Raw genomic sequence first — 23,290 nt, 5'->3', positions numbered from 1 at the left:
AAAATTGGAAGCTGTTAGCTTTACTTCAGAAATACCACTCAGCAAATGTCTTCAGCAAAATTTAAGAGAGCGCATCCTCGGAGTTCCCATCGTGGCTCAGTGGTTAACGAATCTGACTAGGAACCATGAGGTTGGGGGTTCGATCCCTGGCCTGGCTCAGTGGATTAAGGATCCGGCATTGCCCTGAACTGTGGATCCTGAGTTGCTGTGGCTCTGGTGTAGGCCGGCGGCTACAGCTCTGATTCGACCCCTAGCCTGGGAACTTTCATATGCCGTGGGTGTGGCCCTAAAAGGACAAACAAACAAAAAAAAAGCGCATGCTCAAAACCATATCATTATTGATGTGCTTTATGATATTAATAATGATTTCTAATGAAAGAAGTCTCTAGACATCAAAACCAGGGTTTAATAACTTTTGAGGGTGGGAGAGGACCTGTTGATATTAATCCAAATTACCCTTTCAGTTTAATAATGTGCAACTAACATGAACAAACATATGACTCTATCCATTACTAGGACAGAGATCTGCAAGCCTTTCTGGTTTCCAGAAAAAAAGAGTTCTGAGAAACCAGTTGGGGACAATAATTTTGGTTTGAAATCTGCCTTATTTTTTACCTTGTAAAATGTTTTCTTGGAGTTCCTGCTGTGGCACAGCAAGTTAATGATTTGGCTTGTCTCTGTGGAGGCGCTGGTTAGATCCCTGGCCTGGTGTAGTGGGTTAAGGATCTGGCATTGCTGCAGCAGTGGCATAGGCTGCAGCTGCAGCTTGGATTTGATCCCTGATGGGGAACTTCCATATGCCACAGTTGTGGCCAAAAGAAATTTTTTCTTTCCTAATAAAAGTAACTGTAGCAAAACATAATTCACACTACCATATAAATGTATAAGTAATGCATATTATATTGAATTGATTTATGTGACCCTGACCCCTAATACTTAAAATTATCCAGTGATAAGAGGCTTTCCATAGCAGCTATACTGTTGAAGGGCTTTGGGCTGCGAGGGAGTTTCAGCCCCTCATCTCACTAGGAAGGGCTAAGGCCAGAAGGTGACTGTTCTTTTTTTTATATATATATATTTTATTTTTTTTATTACTCAAATGAATTTATCACATCTGTAGTTGTATAATGATCATCACAGTCCACTTTCACAGGATTTCCATCCCACAACCCAAACACATCCCCCTACCCCCCAAACTGTCTCCTCTGGAGACTGTAAGTTTTTCAATGTCTGTGAGTCAGCATCTGTTCTGTAAAGTTCAGTCTGTCCTTTTTTCAGATTCCACATTTCAGTGAAAGTATTTGATGTTGGTGTCTCATTATATGGCTGACTTCTTTTAGCATGATAATTTCTAGGTCCATCCATGTTGCTAAAAATGCTGGTATTTTGTTCCTTTTAATGGCTGAGTAATATTCCATTGTGTATATGTACCACATCTTCCTGATCCCCTCCTCTGTTGATGGACATTTAGGTTGTTTCCATGTCTTGGCTATTGAAAAGAGTGCTGCAGTGAACATCGGAGTACATGTGTCTTTGCAAGTCATGGTTTTCTCTGGATAGATGCCCAGGAGTGGGATTGCTGGAAGGTGACTTTTCTAGCCATCGTTGTACTCATAGAAGTTCGAAATGAGGACAAACCAAAGTTAATTTGAACTAATAGTTATTTAGTGGATCGTTTTCTGGATATCAGAGTTTTGTTTAAAAGTTTTTCTCCCCCGCCCCTGAATAAAAACACTGCTTTTGTGTAAATATATGACACAGTGATTATTTAAGTAACAATTGCAAGGAAGAGGTCTTATCAAAATGATAATTTTTTTCTTAGTAAAAAATGAATATACATTCATGGTAGAAACTTCAGAAAATATAATTATCTAAACTTTACACATAATTCCATTGGTCAAAAAATCATGTATCTGAGGGATTATTTTTTAGAGTTGCAATAGCAAATTAGCCAAAGCATAACTATTAATAGAATTTTAAGTCTACTGACCCACTGAGCACAGCACTTCTGGATTTTCCTCACTGGAATTTTTTTGAGGTAGTAGGTTATAGAGAATGTTCCAAGAATTCTTGCTATATTAGTAGACATTGTTTAGTGTTACAGAGAGAGGAGCTATGCCCAAGTATATTAGCACTGAGCAGACCACAATTTATAATTTTATTGTTATCTTAGGAAAAAACATTCAAACTATTTTATTTGAAGTTTTTTTTTAATACTTTCTAATTGTTGATCAAATGTTCATGAAAAGATTGTAAGCTCTTTAGAGGGCAGGAAAAGTGCCCTACAGGGCCTAGGACAAATTTCACACTTGAAATATTGGTTGATGACAAATGCTTTTTATTCTTATATAATCATGAAAATTTCCACAGAACTGAATATAATTGGCTAGAAGGAAATACGGCCAAAATTTTTATAAAATTATTTTGTACTGGTGGTTCCATACTTACAGTTTTGAATGAATATGTTATTAGAAATAAAGTGTTTGAAAGCTTTCTCTTTATTTTTATGTAAATTTTTATTACGGAAATGTATGTTGACTCATTGTGTCCTTCAGAAAGAAAAGCATTATTTAGGAGTTCTCTGGTGGCTCATTGGATTAAGGATCTGGCATTGTCACTGCAGCAGCCTGGTTTCTTCTGTAGCACAGCTTGGACTCCTGGCCTGAGAACTTTCTGAATGTTGTGGGTGTGGTAAAAAAAAAAAAAAAAAAAAGGCATTTAAAAAAAATTACACGCTCCATCCAAGGTAAAGAATATGACAACAGCCGGGAGACATGGGTAACTCTTTAGATATTATTTTTTCTTTTTACGGCCACACTTGCAGCAAACGGGAGATCCCCCGGGCCAGGAGTTGAATCCCAGCCACAGCAACATCGAATCCTTAACCCACCCAGGAGGCCAGGGATCGAAATTGCATCCTCACAGACATCAGTTCCTTTACCTGCTTAAGCCACAATGGAAACTCCTCTTCTGGCCTCTTATGATCATTTATTTAATGATAACACACTTCAAAGAGATTGCTGTTTGAAAGGCTAACATGCAGTAAGAGTTCCTTTTCACATTTAACAAAACTGTGATTCTCCTTCAGTGTGGAAAGAGACTCAAAATATCCCAGCTGCTTAAAACTCAAGTATTGTCCTAGACAGATTTCATCACCTGTCAACATTTTTCCAAACAAACTTGGTGGGGGTGGGGTGGGGGTGATGTCTGTCACTTGCTAATTTTCCAAAGTCTTTATATTTGTAGCAAATACAAGTTAACTATGAGCACCATTTTTTAATTCACTTAACACTGTACCAGAGACTGTATTACTACAGTCCTTTAAAAAAGGTTTAAATTTTCAAGGCATTTTTATCTGTAGAGAGCACCCAAATACTCCTCCCCATTGTACAGTTTCCCTGATTATTAACATCTTTAATTAATGTGGTACGTTTGTTAAATTGGACAAATATTGGCATATTATTAACTAAAACCGCTAGTTTATATTAGGGTTTAATCTTTGTGTTGGATATTCCATGGGTTTTTTTTTTTCCACCCAGAAAATCTTCCCAGCTGTAGCTTCAGCATCAATATAGATTAATACGATTTTTGTTTTTTTCCATTATAGCTGGTTTACAGTGTTCTGTCAATTCTCTACTGTACAGCAAGGTAACCCAGTTACACATACACGGATACATTCTTTTTTCTCACATTATCATGCTCCATCATAAGTGACTAGACATAGTTCCCAGTGCTACACAGCAGGACCTCATTGCTAATCCATTCCAAAGGCATTAGTCTGCATCTACTATATTCCCTGGTTTTTGATAAATGTGTGACTTGTAACTACCATTATAGAATCATACATAGTCATTTCAGTGCCTAAAAATCTCTTGTGCTTTACCACCACTCTGTACCCTTGGCAACCACTGATCTTTTTATTATCTCCATAGTTTTGCCTTTTCTGGAATGTCACATAGTTGGGCTCATGCAATTGGCAGTCTTTTCAGATGGACGTCTTTCACTTAGTAACATGTTCCTCCGTGTCTTTTTAACATGCATTTATGGTTCCTCCATGTCTTTTTGTGGCTTGATAACTTGTTTCTTTTTATTGCCAAATAACAGAAAGGTTTCTATCGTTATCATCATAGCTGTGTGCCAAATATCATTCTAAGTGCTTTATACACATTCACTTATTTAATCCCTACAACAAATTTATAAGGCAGGTACTAGTAATATTCCCATTTTATAGAAGAAACAGAATACAAAGCATAAGTTTAACTTTCCCAAAGTGACACGGATGGTAAGTCGTGGAACAGGACTTGAACTCAAGTAGTTTGGCTTCAGAGTCCTATGGTAACTACGGTATTATACTGCTTCATATAAAAATGTTAAAAATAATTTTCAGCACCTAATTTTGTTTTATCAGTGCACAGTGCTATATTCCCCAACTCTGCCTGTTGGAAGAATCCTCACCCTTATCTTTTATGTTAATAAATTTACATACCTAAATAGCAGAAACTTTTCCATCTAGCACATTATTCCATGTGCTGATTATTACATACTGAATAGTGCTAGATTTTTGAGCTTTTGTTGCATGCTAGACACCGCTAAATACTTTCCTCATACATTATCTTATTTAATCTTTAAGTCATCTCTTTGAGAAGGTGCAATTATTCTCTCCCAGGAAACTGAGGCTTGGGAGTTCCCAGCATGGCTTAGTGGAAATGAATCTGGCCAGCATCCATGAAGACACATGTTTGATCCCCGGCCTTGCTCAGTGGGTTAAGGATCCAGGGTTGCTTTGAGCTGTGGTATAGGCTGCAGACAAGACGGGGATCCCATGTGGCTGTGGCTGTGGCCTCTGATGTGACCCCTAGCCTGGGGACTTCCATATGCCTTAGGAGTGGCCCTAAAAAGACCAAAAAAAAGGAAAGAAAAAGAAACTGAGGCTTAAAGAGGCTAAATAACTATCTCCGATCATAAAGCTAATAAGTGGTAGATCAGGGCTTAAAAATCTATTGGAATTACTCCAAAGTTTGTGCTCTTAAAACTGCTATTCTTGGATTTCCCTTTGTGGCTCAGTAGGAATGAACCCGACTAGTATCATGAGGTTGTAGGTTCCATTCCTGGCCTCCCTCTGTGGGTTAAAGGTTCAGCATTGCTGTGAGCTGTGGTGTAGGTCACAGACACAGCTCAGATCCCAAGTTGCTGTGGCTGTGGTGTAGGCCGGCAGCTGCAGCTCTGATTTGACCCCTAGCCTGGGAACTTCCATATGCTGCAGGTGCGGCCCTAAAAAGCAAAACAAAACAAAACTGCTGTTCTTAACTGCTTCTAACATTATCCTTTGATTGACCAAACTTTTACCACAATATTTCTGAAACAACCAGAAATAGGTATGTGTAAGAATGGTATGTGTGCAGGTAAGAATGTTATGGCAGCACTGATGAAATAAGATAATTTTACAAACACTGAAGCATTTGGAGGAACAGTTAAATCACCTAAGGTATGTCCACACAAAAGAAGACTCTGCAATAGTTTTAAAAATGAGGTGAATCTGTATTTACATGGAAAACGTTCAAGACAGAAGAAAGCGGTCTGTAGAATAATATGTACCGTAAAGCTCCATTTACGTAAACGAGTCAAAAACTAAAGTAGGTGAATAGAAAACTACCTGTTGGTTACACTCAAAACTCCTGGCAGTGGTCATCTGTGGGGAGATTCAGTGGAATGGACAGTGAGTGAAGAGGACTTTTACTTTTTTTTTTTTTTTTGTCTTTTTGCTATTTCTTGGGCCGCTCTCGCGGCACATGGAGGTTCCCAGGCTAGGGGTTGAATCGGAGCCGCAGCCACCGGCCTACGCCAGAGCCACAGCAACACGGGATCCGAGCCGCGTCTGCAACCTACACCACAGCTCACGGCAACGCCGGATCGTCAACCCACTGAGCAAGGGCAGGGATCGAACCCGCAACCTCATGGTTCCTAGTCGGATCCGTTAACCACTGCGCCACGACGGGAACTCCGGACTTTTACTTTTTAATCTATATAACTCTGTGTTGGAATTTATTGTACACGGAGGACGTATTTGTGCGGGAGTTGCTTAAAAATGTTAAAAGACTTCAGAGAACAAACACGTGACAGTTATACATCACCTTATCTCAACCATGTCAAAGTGTGAAGCTGGAAGGAAGTTTTGAGGAAAAAAATAGTTGCAATTTAAACTTCATGGTTCTTCCACTTTTATTTAAGCAATGTGATTTAATGTATAAATTAAACTGTTAAAAAAGTGAACGGAATCACCCCAAGGGAAATCTGCGTGCTGTATTATTCCCACTAGAAATTAGAAAAATACTATCTATATAAAATTTTGGTCCAGTTTCTTCTTCTTTACCTCTACCATTCAAACTTAAATTTTACTCAAGTAAAAGCAGAATCATATACCTGACATGAGACTAAATATTTCACATCATTAAATTAATAAGGTTTAACTGACTTAGGTGTGCTCTTTATTTCTCAAGAATAGTAACTTTTCATCTTTCCTACATGTTATTTCCCTTTACTTTCATTTATCTGAGCAACTGTGTCATACGTGTGTCTTTTTCCCACACCCAGTAATACATGTTACCTAAGTGTAACTCACAACATTGCTAACTAGATTCATCATTAATCTTCAGTTCCCCTTATTATATGGTGTCTCCAAAATAACTTGAGATGTTTCAGTTGGCTTTACACTTTCCAACATCAACTGTAAAAATTAAGATATTAATTTAAAAACATTATTAAAATTCTGGACTAAATAGCACTGGGCCCACTTAAAGTGATGCGGTCACGAGAGGTCCTTGGATGGCTATTGCTTCAATCTCAACACGGCCTCCCTATCAGGAAAATAATGAACAAATTAAGAGATCACCATAAGACGCACTAAAAACACATGCAATTAACAGCAAGACAAGTATTATTATTATTTGGCCATGCCCTTGGCATGTGGAAGTTCCCAGGCCAGGGATTAAATCCAAGCTGTGGCAATGCTGGATCCTTAACCCACTGCACTGGGCCAGAGATTGAACCCTTGCCTCTGCAGTGACAATGGTAGATCCTTAACCCACCGAACCACAGTGGGAACTCCCAAAACAAGCATTTTTTTAGGGCCACGCCCAAGGCATATGGAGGTTCTAAGGCTAGGGGTCAAATCAGAGCTGTAACTGCCGACCTACACCACAGCCACGGCAATGCTGAATCCGAGCTGCATCTGCAACCTAAACACGGCACGTGCAATGCCCGATCAACTCACTGAACGAGGCCAGGGATTGAACCCACATCCTCATGGATACTAATCGGGTTTGTTAACCACTGAGCCATGACGGGAACTCCACAAGACAAACATTTTTAACATGAAACTTTTCAAAGAAGGAAACAAGGGGGAACCCTCATCAAGAATCTATCATAGGAGTTCCCGTCGTGGCGCAGTGGTTAACAAATCCGACTAGGAACCATGAGTTTGTGGGTTCGGTCCCTGGCCTTGCTCAGTGGGTTAAGGATCCAGCATTGCCGTGAGCTGTGGTGTAGGTTGCAGACTCGGCTCGGATCCCATGTTGCTATGGCTCTGGTGTAGGCCGGTGGCTATAGCTCCGCTTGGACCCCTAGCCAGGGAACTTCCATATGCCGCGGGAGCGGCCCCAGAAAAGGCAAAAAGACAAAAAAAAAAAAAAAAAAAAAAAGAATCTATCATAGGTAAGGTTATGACACTGTGTTCATCTAAGTTAGTTCAGGTGATTCTCACCACACCCCTAGAGGACACACTGAGGCTTAAAAAGGTTATTTAACCCATCCTAGGACACAAAGCTAAACAATAGATTCAAACAATGACCAAGTTCAGAACTCCTTCTATCACACACTATAAACTTAATAAACCTAATGATACTGATCATTCCCAGTAACAACCAATTAAAGGAACAAAAACACCATTCATAGAATATAAAATTTTAGTGGGGTGCTGCTTCTTTATAAGTGGGAATTCTGTGCGGCTAAGGGGCACAGGAAGGGCGTCTAGTTAGCTTAGCATACCAAAATGAGAATGGTGAGAAATATACGAGGCACTGGTCTTGAGGTTATTTTTTCTAATGGAAGGCCTAGATATTTTATTATATGATAGAAAAGTAAAATTTCTACTACAGAACTCACAGACCTGGCTCAGTTTATGGTCTCTCAGTAACATTAAAACAATACAGATGGTATTTTAATTTTGCTCACAATTTATGTACTCTAAGCCTGCTGTGTTCATGTTTGGCTTTGATTTTTAATTTTCTTAATTTTTAAGACAAATTTTATGTTTCTTAGGGTTTCTTAATTTTTTTCCTTCTTAGGTTTCTTAATCCCCAGCTTCTGCCCATATATATAACACTGGGTGTTCTAGACTTTTAGACTTCTAAGTTCCAGGAAAGCAGGGACTATTTCTTTTCTTTTTAAAAATTTCCTGCCACAGTGTTTCATTTGTCATATTCTGGGGAAAAAAAAAAGTGAAACTCAAAACTGTGTATGTGAGTCATTTTATAGTGTACTTACTTTGGGCAAAGCAGCAACCTGGTAAGCAGCTCTTGCAGGAAAATTACCCTGGAAATCTAAATTTAAAAGAATTTCAATTTAGTTTTCAGATACTGTATTATTATTCAACCCTGCATAGTCAAGAATCTGGTAAATGCTTCAGATATTTGTCAGATCTTAAGTAGAAGCAATGTTGAAAAAAGAAGCTCATGTTCGTATTACTGATAAAATATTTTGCCATATGATTCCCATGATTTTAATACTTTAAAAAATAATTTTCTGGGAGTTCCTGTCGTGGCACAGCGGCAACGAATCTGACTAAGAACCATGAGGTTGTGGGTTCGATCCCTGGCCTGGCTCAGTGGGTTAAGGATCCGGGGTTGCTGTGAGCTGTGGTGTAGGTCACAGACTCAGCTCGGATCCAGCGTTGGTATGGCTGTGGTGCAGGCTGGTGGCTACAGCTCTGATTAGACTCCTGGCCTGGGAATCTCCATGTGCCGCTGGTGCGGCCCTAAAAGGACAAAAGACCAAAAAAAAAAAAAAAAAAAAGTTTTCTGGGAAAATTGAAAATACTCATGTACTCTGACACTTTAATCTTATTTAACATGAAGGCGGTTGTTTTATACCTGGTTACTAAGTAGGGAACAACTGCCAATCTCCAGTGATTTTGGCAGGGAATTTCGCCGTTAACTTTGGTCCACTCTAGCCACTTCTTGAGGACAGAATAATGACACTTTTTCCATGTTATACCTTCGTCTCATCTCACCAGGTGGCAGGGATACTCAGTTTTCCTACTAGGACAGCAGTGTTGATAACAGATGACCTTTACTGAGTGCTCACAGTGTACCAGCATATGTTCCAAGTGTTTACATGGTGTATTAACTCATTTAAAAGTTCAGCCTTATAAGGTTTTATCCTCACTGTGCATCTGAGGAAACCAAGGCACAGAAATATTAACTAACTAGCCAATGATTCTGAGAGAGCAGAACAGAGATGGTGGCTGGACCTTATCACAACAATAACAACTACAATCTATGTGTTAGAAAATTATCAGGAGGGCTTAGAAAGCCTGAGAAAGGCGTAAGAAACTTAAGTCCATTAGGAAAAAACAGACTGGATGGGTTGCAGTATGTTATTCCAGGGAAAGTGACAGAAATGTCTTGGATCTTTTTCAGGGGGGCACCCTGCATATTTCCGATTGGGCTATTCATTCTTTTAGGACAGGATCTCTGACCATTTCTGTAGCATCTCCTATCACTCTTAATTCATAATGGCCACACGTCAAGGTAACAGGTTTACTTCTCTTTAAAATGGAAAATAATAATAAGACTAAATGACTTACACTGTTTGTAGATGTCGTTGACGGTGCTGAAGTCATTTATGTCTGCCAGCAAAACGGTTGTTTTTACCACTGGAAGATATATATGTTGTCATTAGGTTTATTTAGTTGTTTGGTCTGATCCAAAACATTACTTAGAAAAATAGGAATGATGAAATAAAATTCATAGTTTAAGGCAGGACAAAAAAATTTTTTTAAATAAAAATTCTTAAAAATACAAGAATTTCTCCGCCCATTTAGTCGTCCTTCCTCCCCCCTAGTGTGCATGGCACATCTGCACTGAGAGTTAACCAGCCCTCTCCAGTGGCAGAAATACCTGCCCACCTATAAAGTTCAGTTCTTTTGGTCCCAGCCATGTAACTCCCTAGACCGGAACATTACTTATCTCTGACCTTCTTAATGTCACTACCTAAGTTGCCTGTATTCTATTTTATTTATTTATTTATTATTTTTTTGTCTTTTTGCCTTTTCTAGGGCCACACTTGCGGCATGTGGAGGTTCCCAGGCTAGGGTCTAATCGGAGGAGCTGCAGCCACTGGCCTACACCAGAGTCACAGCAACGCAGGATCCCAGCCGTGTCTGCGACCTACACCACAGCTCATGGCAACGCCAGATCCTTAACCCACTGAGCGAGGCCAGGGATCGAACCCGCAACCTCATGGTTCCCAGTCGGATTCATTAACCACTGTGCCACCTGGAAACTCGTATTCTGCCTATTTTATTAAGAGTGTTGATTTCTGCATTATTACCAAATAAGACTAGGCCTCCAACAAAAATGATAACTAGACAACTTGAAATGACTGACCTAAAACATACCTCTACCAGATCACTGATTATAACAGTGTCTAACTCTAGATATAAGAAGAAGCAACAACAGAGAATGACTTCTTGGACCATGGCTTTTGGCTACCGTTAACAGAGCCTGAATCCACTAATAGCACACTACTCATCAATGAAATGCTTGTCTGATCTGGGAATGAGCATCCCTGGTGCTATGGGACAAACTGGCAATGAAATGGCTCCCAAACCTTGTTGAAAATAAGATAGAAAGTGAGGGGGTGGTAAAATAGAGAATGCAGCCCACCATCCAGTTCTACAAGAATCAAGTCATCAGCCACTGTAGTCACTGACCTATAATACATGGTGAAAGGCATTCAGAGAGAAGTTCAGGATAAGGACTTTGTGTTCTGGACTTTGTGTTTTGGGAGAACTGCCAGAATTGCCCCTCAGATATTTGCAAGAGACAATTTTAAGAACCCAGTTTTTCACATCTTTCTACACTTAAGAAAAGTACTAAAACCATTCATTAAAATCATCCATTCCTTGAGAACAGAAGTAACCCCCGGACCAAGATGGGTGGCATTTTGAGGGCACAAACCTCTTCGCCAAAATCATACATACTCTGGTCTCTCTCCCTACCTCTTTGGAACAGCCCTCAAAGCTTTCTGCAAGACTGTCTCCCAGGTTACAACTCTCAGGTTGGCTCAAAGAAAACTTTCCATTTCTTTCTTAGATTGACTATTGCCTTTTTCTCCTTGAGACTATGTATATTTTCTGTGACTGTCTTAATTCAAATGGGAATGAAATTAAACCAACTTTAAAAAAACAACAAAAGATGTGGGGTGGCATGACATATTACTGGATGCCATGTGTTCTTTAAAAAGACCAAAGAATATTTGACTGTCATATGAAATAATATCAAGTTGCTCACCATTCGTGAAGTCACAGCCCGCAGCTTTCAGAATTTCACCCATGTTTGTAAGAGCCTGTGGACCAAAGTAAGACAGGCCTAAGGCACTGATGCCACATTAATGCTTCAATTCAATTAACCATATTTTACGAATAGCTCCTTGCAGGGAAAAAAAAAACAAACTTCCTCTTCTAGGAAAATTCTACTCTTCGTAGGCCACTTGTATACAAGTGAACTGCTTCTTGGCTTACGTTAATGGAATGACTCTTTCTGAAGTATAGTGAGAAGTTGTCTCCTTTTGTGAGGAAAAAGACTAAAGTGTCTTCCTCAGTTTCTTGAGTGCCAGGATATGTGAAATTCTCAGCCAGGGTCCACTAAGCTAAAACAGAAATAGTTTTAATTCTGCATCACTCTGAGGCTAAGTATGAGCTACTAAGCATTAAAACATATTTTCCTGGAGTTCTCATCATGGCTTAGCAGAAACAAATCTGACTAGTATCACTGAGGATGAAGGTTTGATCCCTGGCCCTGCTCAGTGGGTTAAGGTTGCCGTGAGCTGAGGTGCATGTTGCAGAGGTGGCTCAGACCCCGAGTTGCTGTGGCTGTGGCGTAAGCCAGTAGCTACAGCTCTGATTCGACCCCTAGCCTGGGACCCCTCTATATGCTACACGTGCAGCCCTAAAAAGACCAAAAAAAAAAAAAAAAAAAAAAATTTTTTTTTTTCTGGCCATGCCCATGGCATGTGAAAGTTCCCAGCCCAGGGATTGAGCTCAAGCCACTGCAGTGACAACACTAGATCCTTAACCCACTTGCTGTGCCACAAGAGAACTCTAAAAGATGGTGTCTTTAAAGTGGTATTTGATTTTAAAGAGTTCTTGCTTTTTCCTTAAAAAAGCAATTAGTAATTGTGTATATGTTTGATGCTCTGGCCTTTGGAAAAATTAGTTTTTCAACCTATCCTTATTATTTTTTCAATTCATTCTTCCACTTTACTTGACCAGTTACATTACAATAGTTAATGATTTAAAAAATTTTATCTTCTAAGTAGATAAGACATGGATTGGCGAAAAATTCAAAAGCTATAAAAAAGCATATACAGTGAAAAGCTGTCTTCCACCCTCACCCCCCCTTCCCAGTTTCCTTCAGCAGAGATAACATTGTTTTTAGTTTCTTATGCATCTTTCCACAGTCCATGCTCACACCAGCATAAATGTATATATTCTTAGACAGGCACACAGATGGTAGCTTGTTGTGGATGCCTTCCTGCATCTTGGTTTTATCATGTAACAATCCTGGAGATCTTTCCATATTAATTTAGTTGTATGGATCTAGCAGGATTTAACTAGTTCCTTATGGATGGACATTTAGGTTGGACATTGGGATATTTCCAATGACCCAGGGAATGTATTAAATTATAACTTAATTCTATTTATTGGATTAGAATTGTATCTCATTCTTATTTTAAAAAACACACGCATGTAACCTTTGATATTTCTCTCTTTCTAACAAATGTTGACTTTTACTTCTGGTGGTAGTTTTTTTTTTTTGCAGGTCATTGGCCCTGACTAAAAAGTTTCCCAATTCATGTGGAAGTGGAAACATGTTTTCTGATTTCAATAATTCAGGGGTTCCCCTCCCATTTTATTCAAATATAATCGATATAAACATTATTTTAGTTTTAGGTGCATACTGTGATGATTTAATAAAGTAATTACTACAACAGGTTTAGTTAACATCCAAGAGTTCAGGTTTAAAGTCACCTCGGAAAATAAAAAAAAAAGTCTTTTTGCCTTTTCTAGGGCCGCTTCCCATGGCATATGGAGGTTCTCAGGCTAGGGGTCAAATCAGAGCTGTAGCCACCAGCCTACGCCAGAGCCACAGCAACGCGGGATCTGAGCCTCGTCTGCGACCCACACCACAGCTCATGGCAACGCCAGATCCTTTACCCACTGAGAAAGGCCAGGGATCGAACCCGCAACCTCATGGTTCCTAGTCGGATTCATTAACCACTGCGCCATGACGGGAACTCCTAAAAAAAATTTTTTTTGGTTGTTAAATGTTTCACTATGTTTCCAACTTTCTAGTGACATAAAACTGTCTTAAGTCAGTCAGTAAGAAACTTAAAGAGCACTTCTCTGATAATCAGCCAAGTGGATTCTTAACACTCCTCAATATAACAAGCAGAGAAGGGAACTTCAAATGTGGAAAAAGACCCACCTGTTTAGCTTCTTCTACCACTCCTCCTGGCACAAGCTGTCCACTTGCAGGGTCCATGCCTATCTGTCCTGAAATGTAGATGGTCCTGTCGACTAACACAGCTTGACTGCAATAAACAGAAATGCAGTGTGTATACAAAAGATCAATATGAAATACAAAACTCAATGCTAAGAGACTTCTTTGCTAAGGACACAAAAAGCACAAAATGTTAAAATAAAGAAATTTGAAAACTGGACTTCATTAAAAACTTTTGCTTACTGAAAGAGATCTTTAAGAAAAAGAAAATGTGGTTAAGTCGCAGATTGGGAGAAAGTATTTGCAAAACATATCTAACAAAGGATGTGTATTCAGAATATATAAAGAACTCTTATAACTCAATAATATAAAGACGAACCAATAAAAAAACAGGCAAGTGATCTGATCAGACACTTCACAAGAGAAGACATACAAAGGGCTAAGGAGTAATGCAAACCAAAACCACACGGAGATACCATCACACACAATAAGGCCTCACTGATAACAAATATTGCTGAGGATGTGGAGTAACTGGAACCCTCATACTTTGTTGGTAGGAATGCAAAATAGTACAGACACTTTGGAAAATTGTTTGGCAGTTTCTTAAAAATATAAACATACACATAACATACAACCCAGCAATTTCTTTCCTAGGAAACTACCCAAAAGAAATGAAAACATATGTTCAAAGACTTTACATGACTATTCAGAACAGCATTATTCTTGATAGCAAAAATTAAAAACAAAAAAATAAAAAACACTCACTGATACATGCACCTAAAGACTACATACTATTTGATTCTACTTACATAAAATTCTAGAAACAAACAAACAAAAAAAGCAGTAGAAAATAGATTAGTGGCTGCCTGGGAGGTAGGTATGGGGATTGATGAGTGAGAATTTTTTGTAGGGGCTCGGCAGAGGTGTGTGGGGGTGATGTAAATATTCAAAAACTTGACTGTGGTAGCAAATGCATAATTCTATATAGTTACCAAAACTCATGGAACTTTCCATTAAAATGGGTGAATTTTACATGTAACATATGCCTCAATAAAGCTGTAAAACAAAAGAAAGCAATGCCAAAGGCACTCTCAAGAAAATAATTAGACAAGGTTAATCATTGCTGAAGGATCAATTAAAGATCCACCTGTGAGGTTACACGTGCCAAGTACTTTTGGAACTTTTTTTTTTTTTTTTTTTGTAATGAGAATACTAAGTTTCAGAATTAGGATAAAATCACAGGAAAAAGCATAAGTTACACGATACCTGAAAGCTAAACGAACTTTATTTATTTTTGGATAAAGAAAGCCCCACCATTGTTTCTTAATTGTGATAAAAAAGTATTTATCAAACATAAAATGTACCATTTTGAAAACCATTTTTAGGTATACAATTCAATGGCACTGAATACCTTCGTTGTAAAAAGTTTATAAACAAACTTTAATATCAATTTAACTTTGTAAGTAAAGTTTGTTTTACCATTTCACCTTTATTATGAAACAAGATACTCTCATTTCTAATTTTCTAGTTACCTATATTTTGTGTCCTAACATGTTGCAAACTTCATGACGTCTCCCTCTGATTTCCCGACTAAATCTTTTTTCTTCATAATTTTAAATATACAATTGATGATTTTAAATTCGTAGTGGGTCTCCGGGTGCATTGCCCCCTTTCCCAGGTTCAGTTTCCCGGCTCAGTGTGTCCGACGAGGTTGCCCGCAATGACCTCGGAGGACCACCGCAGCTCGGACCGGATTGGCCCAAGCCCCAAGCCAGACCCCACCCGCCCGAGTCCGTCCCGGCTCCACGGCCATCTGTACCTGTAAGGACCAATGGCCGCTGGGGCTTTCACAGTACTGATCACCTTTCTGACCAAAGCCGACATGCTAACGCTTTTCTCTGGAGGCCACTCCTAGACAACAACCTCGTAAAGCGTTCCCACTGGCGTTTCTGGAGACTAATCAGCCGGGGCTGGAGTTCCTGTTTTAAAGCGTCACCCGGGGCTGGGTTCGCTGAGAATTCTGGGAATTGTAGTCTCCGTGCGACTCTGGGCCACGTGGAGGCCACGTCTCACCGGCGCATGCGCCCTCTAGCTCGCTCGCCACGCACGTCGGCGTCGTGACTGCCGCAGAACGTTGTCATTTCTGACCCCGGGCTTGCTGGCTTCCAGCCGCAGAGCATCTGGCAGGTAGGTTTTGAGGGGTTGGAGTCTACCAGGGTCCACGAGGATGGGAGGAGTGTGTGTCAGTCCCTCCACCGGTGCCGGAGCACTGGCTAGGCTCCCCTCCCTCTCTTTCCCCTCACTCGCTGACCTACTCTTCCCCTGTTGCCTTCTTTTCCCCACGGCCCCTCCTTCTGTTACCCGAAAAGTAGCTTCACCTCTTGGTGGGTATCAATCCAGAACCCTCTCTTCCCCCCGCCAAAACAACAAAAAACCCAACTGAGCCAAAGTTTGGGAGAAGGAAGTACTTCTTACTTGCTATGCACCGGCGATTGGAAGAAGAAAGTGCTTCTTACTTGGTGAACACCCGTGATCTTTCCAAAAGCAACCGAGAAATTGGGGAACTTTTAAGCTAACGTATATGTGTATTCATGAAGGGGCTTGAGCAGAGAAGAATTTAGCATAGAATTGGGGCAAAGGGCAGCAGAGTCCAAACTTAGTTGATTGAAACCTCAAGGGTCAGAAAAAAGGTCAGCATCCCTCAGGTTCCAGTTGATCTGATGATTGAGTGTCCAAGGCGGGTTCAAATAATGCAAAACAGATCAAGAAAGTACGTCAGGCTGATCTTTACCGCAGCAGCAGATCTGGGAGTTTACAACTGATTTTTGTTCTTGCTACTTTTCTTGTCTTAGTTTCCCTTAAGATCATGATTACTGCGACATTCAAAGGCAAGCATTGAGGCCAGGCTTAGATCACAAAATGACTTAAGCCAAAAATGGATGGCTTCTCTGATGTCAAGAAAGCCATCCCTGGTTCTCTGTCTCCAGGAACCTCCTACCTCATCTACTTACACTTCCGCTCCTGTGCTGGAGCCACCTGTGTTTGTCGTTTCTCTGGATTGCCCCACGGGGCAGATGCCATCCTAGGGGAGGCCATTGTACCCATCTACCATCCAAAAGGAATAAGGGGTCGTTGAGGAGAGCACGCTGAGACCTGGGCAGTGTTCACCTCCCGCCTCTCCCATGCTCCCTTTTCTGGAATGTTCTTGAGCTTTACTGGGTGTCTGTGTGTTCCCTTTCCATCTCAATAGACACCAGCTGACTGAGATCTGAATTCAAATAGGTTATTGATCTTGGTCCAGCAAATGGCCCCAGAGTTCCTCTCTTGGCAGATACTCAGTCATGCAGTGTCAGAAGCACTGCTGCTTGGCTCAGTGTTTTTTACTGTTAGTATATGCATTATAGGAACATTTCACTCCATTTATGCCTATGCATGTTTGAGCAGGGCACTCTGCTAGGTGCTGGAGGTGGAACAGTGAAAAAAACTGGCAAGATCTTTGTCCTCCTCTGAAATGTAATATAAGAAAATCATCTTTATTCCCCCTCATTTTCTTCTGCAGACCCATAAGGTTTTGGCTTCCCTACTTCCAGCTCAAGAACCTTTAGAAGTTCTTTGAAAGTTCTGGCCTCCCCTTGCTTACTCAGTTTTATCCTCTTCTACTTTCTCTTCCCACTGTAGTCATCCAGAGGTCTCTCTCCTGGATTCACCAAGTAGATTCCTGAATACTTTCTTCCCTAGCCACGTTCCAACTAATGAAATCCTATTTTCTCATTGACTTTTCCTGCAGATTCATGCTCTTCTTTCCCTTATCCAGTTTTTTATTGTGTTATGTAGCAGAATTTAGTCTTTTATTTTATGTGGTCTTAGTCTGGAATTGTTTTTTTGTTTTATAAATAGTGAATAGAGCCAGACTGCCTGGGTTGAATCCCAGGATAATCACAAGCTTAGTGTTAACCTCTCTGTGCTTCTATTTCTTCATTTATAAAGTGAGGATAGTGCTCACACGTCCCTCACAGAGTTGTGATGAAATGAGTGAGGCGTGTGGAATAGTGCTGGCACATAAAGTTCTCAGTAAGTATTGGCTGCCTAAGATGACTAACTTTTTAAGAGGCCACACCTGTATCCTACTTCGGTCTACACACAGCTCAAAACTACTATGCACAGAGTAGAACCAAGAAGCTTGTTAAGTTTGATTAGATTGGGTAATTAGGAGAAGTTTTTTTTTTTTCTTTTTGGCCACACCTTTGGCATGCTAAGTACCTGGCCTAGGGATTGAACCCTTGCTACTACTGTAACCAGAGCCACAGCAATGACAAGTGGAATCCTGAACTGCAGGGAACTTCGATACTGGATACTGTATTCTTTTGGAGCTGCAGCCCCCAGCCTCCGCCACAGCTACAAAACTCGGGATCCAAGCTGCATCTCGGTCCTGTACCACAGCTCATGGCAACTCCAGATCGTTAACCCACTAAACGAGGCCAGAGATCGAATCCATGTCCTCATGGATACTAGTCTGAGCCACAGTGGGCACTCCTGATACTGTATTCTTATGGGAGATTTTATGTTAAGTCTGAGTCACCGGTGCTTTAGATCCGAAAGAAATTGGGGACCATCCGTTATATTCCCAGGTTTTGAAACTGGAGTCCACTCTACCAAGGATTATGTCTGATCATATGCTGCATGTGGAAACATGGCTTATTTGAACATTATTCATTTGGGAGAAAACACTTTTTATAAAGCCTGACACATATTTAGTGCTCATTAAAATTTTGATTAAATGGAAATGAAAACATGCAAACTGTGAATATTAGGACTAGATGTAAAAGTCACTTGAAAAAAGTTAAGATTCCTCTTGGAAGCTTTTTTTAAAAAAATTGATTCTGAGAGCATGTAAAAATTCTGTTGAAGTATAGTTGATTTACAGTGTTGTGTTAATTTCTGCTACACAGCAAAGTGACTCAGTTATATCTATATATATTGTTTTTCATGTTTTTTTCCATTATGGCTTAATCACAGGATATTGAATGTATTTCTTCAGCATAGCTTCAATATAGAACATAGCTTCTGGAAGCTATGTTGAGCTAAATCCTCAGATATAGTCTATATTCATTCTCTGCTGTTAGAGGACCACTATTAGTTCAGTCTGCTTATTATTATTATTATTATTATTTTTTGTCTTTTTTTGCCTTTTCTAGGTCCGCTCCCGCAGCATATGGAGGTTCCCAGGCTAGGGGCCGAATCGGAGCTACAGCTGCCAGCCTACGCCAGAGCCACAGCAACACGGGATCCAAGCCACGTCTGCAACCTACCCCACAGCAACACCAGATCCTAACCCACTGAGCAAGGCCAGGGATCGAACCCGCAACCTCATGGTTCCTAGTTGGATTCGTTAACCACTGCGCCACCATGGGAACTCCCAGTCTGCTTATTTTTTAGCCTGAAACCCAAGCTTGGAGATGTGACTTCTGAAGGTTACCCTCATCCTGCTCCTGGCATATTGTAGTCCTGAGCAGAGCCAAGCTCTTTCTTGCTGCGCAAGTTCTGATTCAAGCAGGTGATTGTAGGTAGACTAAGCTGTTTTATAAGATCATTTTGAATGGTTCTTAGTGTAGACCAATCTGAATCATGTCCCTCATCAGCCAGCCAGTTCTGCAGCATTCCCTTTGCTTCGTATATATTTTTCAGTTCAAAAAATGTTTTTGGTGTAGATCTAGTTGTCTTTTAGGTCAAAGCAGAATGGAGTGAGAGCGAAATGACATACATCTCTGTTACTTCATATGTTATTTACAATAATAGCTATCATTAACTGGGCCCTTAGTTCATGCAAAGCCCCGTGCTGTGTGCTACGTATGTGACCTTATTTAATACTCATAGCAACCTCCTGGTTATCCCCATTTGTCAAAGGGAAGCCTGATGCTCAAAGAGGGAGAGTAATTTTCCTAAGATTATATGACTAAAAAGTGTTAAGGAAGGTATTTGAATCCAGGTTCTTCTCACTCCAAAGTGAGGGCTCTTAAAAAAAAGTGGCTTTAAAAAAAAAGTGAGGGCAAGAGTTACTCTTAATCTTGTATGAAGTCTTGCTTTGGAAAGGAGATAAGTGAATGGGTGGTAGTCCATTCAGTGGCACTTACTGGGCGTGGTGCAACCCCTGATGTGACATTAGACAGTTTGTGCAGGTGTTTTTGGTTAGCATGATGCTTGGGGTAACGCTGCCATTTACTGCCCAGGGGCCAGGCATGTTAGCCATCTCGCAATGTGCAGAAAGGTCCCAGAAAAGCTTTATTGGCTGCGTGGATTTAATACACTGAGTTTTCAGGGAATACAATACACCAAGGCAAGATTGTACTTAAAAAACAAAACAAAACAAAACAAAAAAACGTCGTTTATCAGGGAGTGTTTACTAGTTTGGAAAATTAACATTGCCAGTGGCATTGTTACCTTCTCTTTGAGGTGTTAGTACACACCCACCTGTGTTACTTTGCCTTTGTAGCTGTTGCAGTCATGGTGATACTGTGTATAGCTATCAATAGGCTCTTATTAAAATATTTAAATGCTTGGAGAATAGCTTGGTTCTGTGACTTAGAGCTTCCCAGCCTCCTAGTGTCTCCTTTCTGCAGGACCCTTCCCTTCAGGGTCAGACCTCCCTACAGTCAGCAAGGAAAGAGTTAATGACTGTTGCGTGGGGGCTTCCAGGACCCTTCTCCAGCTCTACAGGTTATACCCATGCCTGAGTCAGTGATTATCCCCCTGGGTTAAAAATACCTGTTTCGTAATGTCCTTCCAGTGTAGTTATAGTACAAGAAAAATAGTTATTATTTTATTAAAATTATTTTTAGTTCTCCTTTATGTTACAATGAGGGCACATATTGTAGGACGTGTTTTGATAAAAGTTATGCCTAGTAGGCGATGTACTTAATGAATTTCATTTAAAAATAGAAAACAGGTGTTTCAGACGACTCAGTAAAAGAACGGAGGTGTGGCGTTTGCGAGTTGAGAACAATGTAAATCCATCAGGCTCCACTAGGCTTTTGTCCTTTGTCCTTATTTTGAGTGGAAATCTTTTTGCTATTATAAGTTAAAGGGTACAGCAGGCCTCACCTCAGTAGAAATGAAGACATGGGTAATTTAGGTTGTTTTTGGTGAGGTCATTGTATTGGAAGAGCGTGTCTCATATTTCGATTCACCTGCCTCTTGTTTCATCTTAGAATTTTGATACAATGTTTTAGCTAGTTTAATTATTTTACCGTGGCATAGGGATCTTATCTCACACCTCATTTTTCATTCTTCCAACAAACTGCTCAGTGTCAACATTGGTGTATGACTCAATTATTTGACAGCACAAGATAGAATTTTTTTCTGTTGAATCAAATTTTTGGTGTTAATACCATTCACAGCTCCCGTAGAAATCTTTCTGGTTATAAATCCCTGCTGTAGGCGTTCCTCTTGTGGCGCAGCAGCAACGAATCTGACTAGTATCCATGAGGATGCTGGTTTGATCCCTGGCCTTGCTCAATGGGTCAGGGATCCGGTGTTGCTGTGAGCTGTGGTGTAGGTCAAGATGTGGCTCGGATCTGGTGTTGCCGTGGCTGTGGTGTAGGCTGGCAGCTGTAGCTCCCATTTGACCCCTCTCCTGGGAACTTCCATATGCTGTGAAAAAGCAAAAAAAAAATCCTTGCTGTAGATCAGTATCGTGATAACATTTTGATATCATCAATCTGCCTATAAACAATAGAGATTTATTGTACTGAAGAATCAAATTTTGAGTCACATGAACATTTATTCATTAAATTTATTTTTATTTTTGGATGCAAGTTCCTTCTCCCTGTACTAAATGTATTACTTTCTTTCCAGAAATGTCTAATGCCAAAGAAAGGAAACATGCTAAGAAAATGAGAAACCAGCCCACCAATGTGACTTTATCCTCTGGCTTTGTGGCCGATGGAGGTGTAAAGCACCATAGTGGAGGCGGAAAACCTTTCCAGGCTCAAAAAGGTAAGATACACAGGAAGCTCTCTACACACTTTCCATTTGGATCCGATTTCCAATTGCTTTTGTCAGCTCCTTTTTTTTTTTTTTTTTTTTGCTTTTTAAGGCTGAACATGCAGCATATGCAGGTTCCCAGGCTAGGGGTCAGATTGGAGCTGCAGCTGCCAGCCTGTGCCATAGCCACAGCAACTCAGGATCTAAGCCACGTCTTCGACCTATACCACAGCTCATGGCAACCCTGGACCCTTATCCCACTGAGCAAGGCCAGGGATTGAACCCGAGTCCTCATGGACACTAGTTGGGTTCATTATTGCTGAGCCACAATGGCAACTCTTGTCAGCTTCTTTTGTTGTCTTAATCTAAATGATAAATGAGTTGAATTAAAAATAGATATAGGCTTTCCCATTGTGGCTCATCAGAAACAAATCTGACTAGTATCCATGAGAATGCACATTCGATCCCTGGCCTCCCTCAGTGGGTTAAGGATCTGGTGTTGCCATGAGCTGTGGTGGAGGTCACAGACGTGGCTTGAATCTGGTGTTGCTGTGGCTGTGGTTAGACTAGCAGCTGTAGCTCCGATTCAGCCTTGGGAACCTCCATATGCCATGTGTGTGGCCCTGAAAAAGACCAAAAAAGATGAATAGTTGCAATTGACCCTTATTATTTAGAAGCTTTGTGCTTCCAAGTTCACCTAGTTGCTAAATGTGTAAGCCCCAAATTAATATTCATGGCACTTTTGTGGCCATTTGTGGACACAGAGAATGGGAAAAAGCTGGGGTCGCCTGACGTGGATGTTCCCAGAGGAGGTTTCCAGTTGCCTTCTTGTTTCACCTTCTTAAGGAGGGACCAGAGGACAGAGATTGGTGGGGCAGGGCAGCTTAGTGCTAGAAGCTCCAGCCTGGCTAGGGTTTGAATTTTTTTTGTCTTTTGTCTTTTGTCTTTTGTCTTTTCAGGGCTGCACCCTCCGCACATGGAGGTTCCTGGGCTGGGGTCTAATCAGAGCTACAGCTGCCAGCCTACACCACAGCCACAGCAATGCCAGATTTGAGCTGTGTCTGCGACCCACACCACAGCTCATGGCAATGCTGGATCCTCAACCCACTGAGCGAGGCCGGAGATTGAACCCGAAACCTCATGGTTCCCAGTTGGATTTGTTTCCGATGCGCCATGATGGGAACTCCTGGGGTTTGAATTCTAATTGGGGGATGGCCTCATGCAGGTCACTTAAACACTTCTTTTTTTCTTTTCTTTTTACTGCCGTACCTGTGGCATATGGAAATTCCCAGGCTAAGGGCTGAGTAAGAGCTGCAATTGCAGATCTACACCAGAGCCACAGCAACACTGGATTCGAACTTCATCTGCAACCTACTCTGCATCTTGTGGCCGGGTGGGATCCTTAACCCACTGAGTGAGGCCAGGGATCAAACCCACATCCTCACGGAGACAGTGTCGCGTTCTTAACCCACTGAACCACTACAGGATCTCCCCCTTAAATACTTGTGAACCTCCTTTTCCCTTTGTAG

At 40.7% G+C, this 23,290-nt stretch overlaps 3 protein-coding genes across 5 annotated transcripts in view; 2 read left to right on the top strand and 1 right to left on the bottom strand.

Annotated features, from left to right (window-relative positions):
• Nucleotides 1–2,731, top strand: part of ERICH5 (glutamate rich 5) — a 32,788-nt gene extending 30,057 nt beyond the window's left edge. For all 3 annotated transcript variants that reach the window (XM_005655354.3, XM_021089064.1, XM_021089063.1), the window contains one exon: nucleotides 1,472–2,731. The gene's annotated coding sequence lies outside the window, so the exon portion shown is untranslated. The remainder of the gene's footprint in view (nucleotides 1–1,471) is intronic.
• Nucleotides 6,195–15,788, bottom strand: RIDA (reactive intermediate imine deaminase A homolog). The gene is made up of 6 exons (XM_001928953.5): nucleotides 15,601–15,788; nucleotides 13,767–13,872; nucleotides 11,571–11,625; nucleotides 9,863–9,931; nucleotides 8,542–8,597; nucleotides 6,195–6,854 (listed from the first exon to the last, which is right to left on the bottom strand). The coding sequence occupies exons 1-6, from the start codon at nucleotides 15,663–15,665 to the stop codon at nucleotides 6,792–6,794; spliced, it is 414 nt and encodes a 137-aa protein (XP_001928988.1). The 5' UTR covers nucleotides 15,666–15,788; the 3' UTR covers nucleotides 6,195–6,791.
• POP1 (POP1 homolog, ribonuclease P/MRP subunit) overlaps nucleotides 15,854–23,290 on the top strand; it is a 47,669-nt gene continuing 40,232 nt past the window's right edge. The window contains exons 1-2 of the mRNA XM_003481375.4: nucleotides 15,854–15,968; nucleotides 21,633–21,773. Of these exons, the coding sequence (XP_003481423.1) occupies nucleotides 21,635–21,773 (139 nt within the window). The 5' untranslated portion in view covers nucleotides 15,854–15,968; nucleotides 21,633–21,634. The remainder of the gene's footprint in view (nucleotides 15,969–21,632; nucleotides 21,774–23,290) is intronic.

This window comes from Sus scrofa, chromosome 4, assembly GCF_000003025.6.
Source record: "Sus scrofa isolate TJ Tabasco breed Duroc chromosome 4, Sscrofa11.1, whole genome shotgun sequence".
Classification (NCBI taxonomy): Eukaryota; Metazoa; Chordata; class Mammalia; order Artiodactyla; family Suidae; genus Sus; species Sus scrofa.
Note: the sequence above shows the minus strand (reverse complement) of the source record. Positions and strands in the feature narration are given on the sequence as shown.

What these genes read in the sequence shown, in the direction of transcription:
- RIDA (XM_001928953.5), bottom strand. Translation starts at nt 15,665, where the DNA reads ATGTCGGCTTTGGTCAGAAAGGTGATCAGTACTGTGAAAGCCCCAGCG. An exon ending in TGGTAGAAGAAGCTAAACAG is followed by an intron (nt 11,626 to 13,766) that starts GTGGGTCTTTTT and finishes TTTGGTCCACAG; the next exon opens with GCTCTTACAAACATGGGTGA. An exon ending in GGGCTGTGACTTCACGAATG is followed by an intron (nt 9,932 to 11,570) that starts GTGAGCAACTTG and finishes TATATCTTCCAG; the next exon opens with TGGTAAAAACAACCGTTTTG.